We start from the raw sequence: 9,952 nt of genomic DNA, 5'->3' as shown, positions 1-9,952 counted from the left end.
TACACATATGAAAATTGCTCACCTTTGTGCATAATACACTCTGCAATGTTGTGCTGATTCCCAATAAATAACTTGCTCATTACTCCTTGCATCACTGTAATATTTTATACTAATTTTGTTATATTGAATTTGTAAAAAAATTTAACACTAAAGCTCAGTGAATGAAAGTTGACAAAAATTTATTCTTATTTATTTGTAGAGTATTTTCAAGTGAATTATATATTGTTTTATATTTAAAGTAACTTTGACATGAACATTAAAATGGAAGAATTAAATTGTACAAAATTAACCTAAGCAGTAACCCTTTGTATCATTACACTACCTTTAGATGTTAGGCAAAGACTAAAGCAGTTCCATTAACAATTGCTCATTCCAATTGGGTTGAGAAGCGAATTTATTTGGGCTTGGAATGCTTTATTCATGACAATAAAGAATAACTAGTTCTGAAGTAGATATGGGAAGTGGTGGAGCAGAGCACTTGTCTCTGTTCAATCGATGGTAAGTTTTTAAATAAACTTATAAATTAGCATAAAGCTCAATGCTCTGCCTCAAATAGCTTAAGTGAACTTCCCTTAAAATCCTGGATTAGGATTATGGAGAATCTACGCTTTCCAAAAATAGCATTTAGACGTCTAGTTTTATGCTAGTTGCCTTTTATCAGAATACTACATTATGATACTGTATGAAAAGAGTCCAGAATTTGTACACTTAATGATTTTAGTGATGCAATTTAAACAAAGAAATTAAACTGTATGCCAAACAATGGTGAAGGTTTAACACTGATTCTGTGGCACAAGACTGGTTGTTTGATACTTACGAGAGATACTTAACTCAAAATGGTCTACAAGTAGAGTTTATTAAGAGGTTACAAAAGTGTCTAAGTATCAAGTACACGCTTTTTGGCTTTAATTTATAAAAATATATATTTAATCAGCATTTTACAATGTTTTGACTCTCCATATATGTAGAAAAGTGTTTTTCTAGTCATAACGAATGTGTTTATATCAGATAGTTTGAAAGTTATTCAAGGTAGATTTAATTAGGTAAAAATATGTAGATAGATATCAACCAAGTTTAAACTTTTGTACTTGTTTTAAATAAGAGGAATACATCTTAGAAATGTTTCTGTTTGCTCTGTTGACTCTTTGTATATAAGTTGCATATACATTACAAAACAAACATTATGTAAAGTATAGACTATTGTAAGGGAAGGATATTTTAATCAACATATAGGCAACTTTCATAAAATAATGAAATCTTGTGACCGTACCCTCGTGGAAAGCATCTTTGTCATTCACATGTAACTCCATAGTATTGTTTTCAGCCTGTGTGGCGTTACCTGAAGAACTTGCGTAAGTATTTACTGTTGTAAACTTTAGTAATATATAGGGGAGACCGGGGCACTATTGGACTGGGGCACTATTGGACAATGCCTTTTATAGCTAGAGGGAAATTTTTGTCTCCCTTCAATTTCCCATTTTGGTATGCCTGAGACGGTCACATTTCACTGTGGAAAGTTTGGTTATTGTGGCACATCTTCTTAGAAATTGAGTTCATATTTTATGTTTTTACCCAAAATGAAGTGATTTTGCATATTCACAAACTTATCTCTTTCACAGTAAGTATTATCCTGAAACAATTGTGTCTATTATTTTGAAAATTGTTAGTTTAAACTGACTATGCAATGAATTCATTCATTTTGAGGTTATGTCACTTCCTTTCTGTAATCTTCAATTTTTATATCTTAACCTACCTCGGGGCAGTTTTGGACAAAAGTTATGGGGCACAATTGGACAAAACATTATTTTATGTTTTGTCATTGCTACATACTGTTTTTTTGTTTTTCCAGGTTAAAGATGGTTAGGAAGTATATAAAGAAAACAGGACAGGGCTAATATTTCTGAAGAATCTTATAGTAGCGGCATTAAATGACTATAGAAATGGTAACTACCGATCCATTAGAGAAGCTGCCGAAGCCATGGGGCTTAAAAAGTCGACCCTACATTTCAGACTCAACAAAGTAAAGCAAAAGGAAGTCAACAATGAGAATAGTCTTATAGCTAATGAGCCTAACAATGGTAAATGGAGTTGATGAGCTTAACAATGAGGATCATGTCAATGAGCCTGTGGGGCAATGAAAATGTAACTTTAATTTCAAGAGAGGTTGAAGATGAGCACCAGCCAGTAAAAGAGGTTACTATAGAAGATATGGCCCCTGTTTATAACACTATATACTCTCAAAGACAAGTATTTACACCTGAACAAGAACAAAAAAATTGCAGACTATTGCATTGAAAGGTCCAGAATGAACTATGGCCTAACTTACATGATGGCCAGGGAATTAGCCTTCAAATATGCCTTGGCTTTTAATCTCGATCAACGCATACCTGCTAAATGGCGTACTACAGGCTTATCAGGAGAAGAATGGCTAAACCATTTTATGAAGAGACATCAAGGACTTTCACTTCGCCAAGCAGAAAAGACTAGTCTGTCCAGGAACACTAGCTTTTAATAAACACAACGTGGGAACGTATTTTGACAACCTAGAAGCTTTGTTCGCAAAAGTAGAAGTTCCTCCGTCAAGAATTTTAAATTTAGACGAGAGTGGAATAAGTACTGTGCTGGAGGCGCCAAAAGTGATTGCAGCAAGGGGGAACAAAACAGGTGGGCCAAGTCGTATCAGGAGAGAGGGGGGGAGCAAATAACTTTTCTGTGCCGTCATATGCGCCGATGGGGACTTACTTGCCACCAATTTACATTTTCCCCAGAAAACGCCCAAACTTTGCCTACATGATTGGGGCACCTGAAGGAAGCAAAGCTCTTTATTCTGATTCTGGTTGGATGACATCAGCTCTCTTTTTAGAGACGCTTAAACATATCCAAAAGGCCACAAAATGTTCTAAAGAAAACCCCGTGGTTTTAACCCTGGATAATCATGAGTCCCACATTGGCTTGGATGTGGTGATGTACAGCAGAGATCATGGCATACATATGATCACTAGCCATCCACACACAACGCACAAAAGTCAGCCGCTGGATGTAGCAGTTTTTAGTCCGTTTTAAAAGGCGCTTACGTTCTGAATTCAATCTCTGGCTATCTCAACATCCTGGTCATACGATTACAATTCGAGAAAGAAATTGCTCAGCTTACTGCTAAACCATTTGTTGAATCTTTCACTGCATCTAACATCAAAAGTGGATTTCGTAAAGCTGGAATCTATCCACTCAGCCGCAGTGTGTTCACTGACAATGATTTCAAGGGTGCCAGTGTGACTGACCGTGTTATGTCATCGCAAGTAGAAGAAACCAACAACCATAATCCAGTGCCTGGTACGTCATGTGACTTTCCGTTGATGGAAAATAGCCAAAGCTCTGACGACCCACAAGGCTCACAATCATCAAACAAGCCAACTATTGACCCGAATGTACCTGGCCCATCAACGCCACAACCAGTAAATGTTAAAAGACCTACTACATTGACGCTTACTCCAGAGGATGTCATGCCTTACCCCAAATACGTTCCTAAGGGAAAGGAAAGGCGAGGCCGAAAAAAAGGTCGTTCGCGAATTCTGACTGATACTCCAGAGAAAGATGCTCTTGTAGCAGAGTTAAAAGAAAAAGAACATAAGAAAATGTTGGTGGAAAAAAGAAAACAAGAGAGGGCAGTAAAAAAGGAAAAGTAAGAAGAAAAAAAACTGAGGGGGCCTGTAGAAAGCTGTATCAAGATGACTCATCTAGCAACGAAGATGAGATACAAATAAAACTAGACGATGGAGGCCTTAGTCCTGAAGACTTTTCTGAGGATGAAGAAGAACTGTTTGATTACCTTCCTGATAAAAAAACTATACCACAAATGACTTCATACTGACAAAGTTTGCTTCTAAGAAGGCCATCTACCACTTTATTGGCCAAATAGAGGAGCATGTGACTGATGGTTTCAGTGTGAAAAATTTCTCAAAAAGAACCAAAACTCTTACAAGTTTTACTTCCCAGAAAATGTTGAAGTCAGCTTTGTCGAAACCAAAGACATCGAGTTCAAGCTGCGACAACCAGATATAATTGGTGGGACATCCAGAGCAGCAAACTGCTTTGTTTTCAAGGAAAATTTGACTACTTTTTAATTTCAAATAGTTTTTTTACGTGTGTCTTCTGTTTTTTTCAGTTATAAAGTTTGTATATATGTTTACTTAAATATAGATGATGTTTGAAACCTATAAATGAGTTATTTTTATGTCCAATTAAACCAATTTTTAGCACTGTCCAATTGTGCCCCAATAAAAAATCATTTTGTCCAAAACTGCCCCGACGGGGCAAATTTGGACAAAATGTAGAGGTTTATAAAAAAAAAATAATCCACATAAAAGGGTGCTCAAATATATCTAGAAAATTTGTTGTGGGGTTACTAGAAGACCAACTAAACACAAGGCAAAAAACTAAAATTTTTTAACTAACAGTTTTCATAATTAGAAAAATGCATAAAGTGAAACATGAAAAATTACGTCCAATAGTGCCCCGGTCTCCCCTAATGATTTATGGTAATATATCATTATAAATATATATAATATATAATTAATATATAATGATATATATTCTGTCTTTCATTTGGAATTTTAATATTTTCTAATGCCTAGTCAGTTTTTGTTAATAGGAAATATTTGTATGAAGATATTGTACATGTTTGTTTTTAAATATGCAATATTCATTAAATTCAAAGTGTTAAAAGTCCTGTTACCTTTTCAAAGTTTTAGATTATTTTGATGAAGACCTATTGTTGTACATATTTGAAAATGATAAAATAATAAGACAGTAGTGTTTAACATCCAATCAACTTTATTGAGAAAGTTATCAAACATTTGGTTTTCTTTTATGAGTAAATGATTACAAACAACAAAAAACTACAACTAATACCAAGTCATTTTTCAGTGCCAAGATTCTACTAGTTTGTAAAAAATTACAAAGAAATTAAGTTTTATCTTCTACCATACAAAACAAACTGCAAAATTAAGATTGTTACAAAAGTTCAGATAAATAATGGGCTTGATAAAAAAGGATAAAGATTGATTGACTAGCTACAGGCTGATTCCAGCTCAGTCAGAAGTAATTAAATTTGTGTAAAATGTATAAAAGTATTGCTCATTACAAGTAAATGTTTAACCATTCCCAAAAACTTTTCTCTAGGTCTGTAAGTTAACAAAGTTGTGTAACGATGTTCATATTGTAGCGAAATTATATACCCAGCCTGCCAATGAACTTAACTGAGATTTTTAAAAGATGACTTTTTACCAAGTTTCAACTTGTTTGGACTTTTTTGGGACAGTTATTGTTCCCACAAACACGATAATGTAGCAAACACACACACACAAATGTACTTTGGTAAGTGGGATGATTGTGGGCTTTAGAGATCATGTTCAGTGAGTAATGTAGAAAACTTTTCGTAAGTGCTATCATGAGAACAGTTGCAATAGGCTGATTTGGTATACAAAATCTACCTAACAGTACAATATCAAGTTTTATGAACATTTTTTTAGTTATGTTTATAATGTCTTGCAAATTATTAAAAAGGAAACCAGAGTTTTTGTGATGAATCTTCGCTAATATGTGAATTACATGAATAAATCACACAAAAAAGTGGTTGTAGTAAAAGTATGGTGTACTGTACAACTGAGGTAAGTTTACAAGAATATGGCAACACATGAAATAAATTTAAATTGCAATAAATAGAGATAAAAATAAATATCTCGACAAAGGTACATAGACTGAAAGAGTGATAGAAATTTTGAAACCATAGAATTTGAATTCCAATATTGTCATCTGGCACTGTAATACAACAAAAAGGCTTCCATAGCAATTCAATTTCACAAACAAAAAGCATTTTTACGTCACATTTGTAATATGTTATGGACCGGAAAACTTATAAATAGACATATAATAATTGTAGTAATAACTATTTTATTTTCAAACAAAAATAAAATACACTTTTAAAATGAATACAATTGTTATTAATGTATGTATTTATGGGAGATAAACAAATTTGTTTTGTATGAAGGATTTTTGGGTGTTTACAGACAAAAAAGCAATGGTAACAATTACTTTAAAATAGGCAATTGACACTTAATAACCTCTACTTTGTTTTCTACCCTTTACAATATGTAATAAAAATATCAAATTTTAAATATTTTTGTAATTATAACAAATATATAATTTTAAGCCGAATTATGTATAAAAAGAAAATTTAAAAGTGAATTGAATGTCCATTCTAGAAGGCTACCCAGTATCATTTAAATTTGGAAACTTCAGTTTAATTTAATAGTAGGCTAATCCTCCTACTTCATTTCGATGTTATATTTATAATGACCATCATAATACTTACTACGTTATACGATTATCCATGTAAAATGCCTTCCTGTAACACTGATTGCAGTAACAGTTCACATTGAAAAGAATAGGCTAAAACTAATTATTTATCTAATCTACATAATCCATTGTCTTGTACCATTTGAAGGTCAACTTTAGGTCCAACTAAGTCACGGATATTATTATATCCATATTTAATCATTGTTGGCCTTTCAAGAGAAAGTCCCCAAGCAATCACGTTAACTTTTTCAGGTAGTCCCATTGGAAGCAGCATCTCAGGTCGAAACATCCCGGAGTTTCCAACTTCAATCCATTTTTGAAGTCCCTCATGATAACAGAATATCTCCATACTTGGTTCAGTGTACGGATTATAAGCTGGTTTGAAATTTAATTTTGTAATACCAAGCTTTTTGAAAAACTCATAAAGAACACCAATTAGATCGCCCAGTGTTAGATCATAATCAGCAATCAGACCTTCTACTTGATGGAATTCTGCCAGATGTGTTGCATCTAAAGTTTCATTTCTGAAGACACGGTCAATACTAAAATATTTCATAGGTTTGAAACCTTCTTTGGCTAAATTGTAGAGCATTCTAGCACTGACAGCTGTTGTATGTGTCCGCAAAAGGTTTTTCTGAGCTTCTTCAATATTCCAGTTATATCCGTAACCTTGAGATCCATACCCACCCTTGCTGTGCATAGATTTAACACGTTCTAAATAATCAAGGGGAAATTTCTCAGATTTCTTGGGTTCTAACAGGAAAAATGTGTCATGGGCATCACGGGCAGGGTGTTGTTGAGGCTGGAATAATGTATCAAAGTTCCAAAATGAACTTTCTACATAGTTGTTTGTTGGCATTTCTGTGAAACCCATTTCCAAAAATATTTTACGAAACTCGGTACGAACTTTTAACAATGGATGTAAATATCCACAAGAGGGTGGCACTCCAAGGGCATTAAAATTATACGGTTTGAATGATTTTGTTTTCCAAGCACCTGAAGCAATCATATCAGGTGTCAAGTCAGTTTCAGGCTTTGATAAAGTTAAACTGAACTGAGTGCCTTTTGAAATGTTGAAACTTTTAACGGTAATTTCTTGAAGTAGTTTTCTCTTTTTATAGTCTTGTTTCAAGTTTGCTGGAATTTTGTGATCCTCTTTTGTGACAATACATTTTAGGTGTTCCTGGACTTCATCATTTATTTCATTAACTTTTCTCGTAACCATTCCATTGCTTTTGTCCAAAGTAATCCATCCTTTAGACATAGCTTTGCTGAAACCGACCTTTGCATTTGGTACAGATGACATTAGATCAGACTGTTTAATCCCTTCTAGGGGAACATTGTTAAAAATCAAAGCTTCATGACTTCCATTTAAGCTGACTTCTTTACCTTCTTCTGTTAGCTCCCATAGCTTAGTTGAAATTTGCTCAACCTTTATTATATCACCAAAAATCTGAATACTTTTAACTGCACCAATTACTTTTTGATGATCTTCATTTAAAAGTGTGCTTAGTGTTAATGTATCAACACAACTACGTTCATTTACCTTCTCTAAGATTAATTCTGATAAGCTTGCCATTTTGATGAACTAGATAACTAGGGTATACTACAATGTGTTTGAATTAAACATTAAAATTTAATATGTTTGAAATTCACACCCACATCTACTTGTCATTTCACTATAACTATTACGCCATTAAAAATTAATTATAAACATAACACGTAAACACTTTCTCACACGTGTACAATATTGTAGGTTAGAACGAGTGTTATAAACGCAGAATGAAGGTTAGGTTAGATTTTCACCCTTCATTTCTTTGCTACCAACCATATGACTCCAATCAAAAATAGTGTATAAAAAAATACAACAGTTTTATTGTTTGGCATACGGGCATGCACCGTAAAGTAAAACGTAAAACAAAGACGGTTGATAGAGTCTGTCGTATACTCGTATTAAGTATATGACGAACGAGGAGCAAATCATTGCACGTCCGCTTTATTTACATGTAAATAGTTGAATACTAGCTAAATAATTCCTAGAATTCTAATCGTTATCACAAATCTATCAACAAAGACAACATGATAGCTAAATGCTTCATCGAGTAGAAGTTACAAACAAATTATTAAACAGTTTAGTCTTTTATAGGTTTGTGTGTGTCTGTGTGAAAATGTGTAATAGTGTGTTATTGGGGGTAAAATTTAATAAGTGGCCTACACTCCCTATTTGTAGTCTTTTATAGGTTTGTGTGTGTCTGTGTGAAAATGTGTAATAGTGTGTTATTGGGGGTACAATTTAATAAGTGGCCTACACTCCCTATTTGGTTGTTTTTATCGATTGGTTTTATGGGAAATTGAAACCAAAATTTGAATGTACTGTACTTGGAATTTTTACTGTACTTCCGTCTTTGTTATTCTTCATACATTTAAGCTTACGCAATGAAGTAGTGGCATGTGCATGTAAGTATTTTCCTGCCTTTAAATAGATTTTAAGGTGTCATTCAAAAGACCGATAAATAATGACATGGCATCCGTAAAAATTAAATTGTTTTCTAGGTAAATATTAAGTTAATCGGCATCACACATGATGATGACTAACGGAACTAATTACAAGTACAAAGAGTCATCACAAATACCCCACAACTTTTGTGCTGCCCTGCATTTATAGCATCGAATTAAAAAGCGCCAAGACATTAAACGAAGTAGCACCAGTAATGTATAAAAATTCCTGGGAGTCTGATACAGAAATTTTTGATAGCATTACAAATAGCAATTTCAAAGAAAGGCTATTATTATTCCGGTGTCTTGACCATCATTATTCGTATATATAGACTAAAAGTGGTATTTTTAATAAATTGGTTTCTGCACTAAAACTTGTGGTGCTAATTATACTTTATATCGTTAAGAACATAGTAAATTTAGTTATTGATCTTGATTGTGAAGACATTAAGCCCAATATATAGACTAATGTAAAAATTCCTGTAAGGATATTAGCCTAAAGGTTAGATATATCGAGGTTATCAGGTTAACCTTTCAGTCGCAGTTCATACAAGATTTGACTTATAATTTAGTTTTATAGTATTATTATAATAATAAAAGATATTATTGGGTTTAACTCAAATAGTTTGCATTAACTATGAGTTTATGGTGATCAAAAATTTCCAAAACTGTAGTCCACTCATTAATCGCAATTTATATAATAAGGCGAGATTAAATGTTTCTGCAAATTGCTCAACAAAAACAAAACTATGATTGTTGAAGTGATCACTAATCAACAATTTCGAGATTAGGCCGTCTTTTATACATATGGAAAGTGAGGTGCCGTTCCCAAACATTTTCTTAGTTTTGAGGAAGCTTGTTGATGATGCTCATAACAAAGGGATTGGAACGAGAACAGAGGATATCCCATTAAAAATACACAGAAAACTATCAAACCATGATATATTGAATAAACTCTTACAATAATACAACATAACAAGCTTTAAACAAAGAATACCGAAACACAACACTTTATAAATTTAATTTACCAAAATCAGTTAATTTCTATGAGATTAAAATACTAAAATGGGTTAAAGATTTCGTATAGTAGCGCTTTTGATAA

At 33.2% G+C, this 9,952-nt stretch overlaps 1 protein-coding gene across 1 annotated transcript; it reads right to left on the bottom strand.

Annotated features, from left to right (window-relative positions):
- Window positions 1-4,810: 4,810 nt before the first annotated feature.
- Window positions 4,811-8,184, bottom strand: LOC124354892 (phenylalanine--tRNA ligase alpha subunit). The gene has a single exon (XM_046805679.1). It carries the CDS (start codon window positions 7,931-7,933, stop codon window positions 6,458-6,460), a length of 1,476 nt encoding a protein of 491 aa, XP_046661635.1. The 5' UTR covers window positions 7,934-8,184; the 3' UTR covers window positions 4,811-6,457.
- Window positions 8,185-9,952: the final 1,768 nt, after the last annotated feature.

This window comes from Homalodisca vitripennis, chromosome 2 (genome assembly GCF_021130785.1).
Source record: "Homalodisca vitripennis isolate AUS2020 chromosome 2, UT_GWSS_2.1, whole genome shotgun sequence".
NCBI classification, from domain to species: Eukaryota; Metazoa; Arthropoda; class Insecta; order Hemiptera; family Cicadellidae; genus Homalodisca; species Homalodisca vitripennis.
Note: the sequence above shows the minus strand (reverse complement) of the source record. Positions and strands in the feature narration are given on the sequence as shown.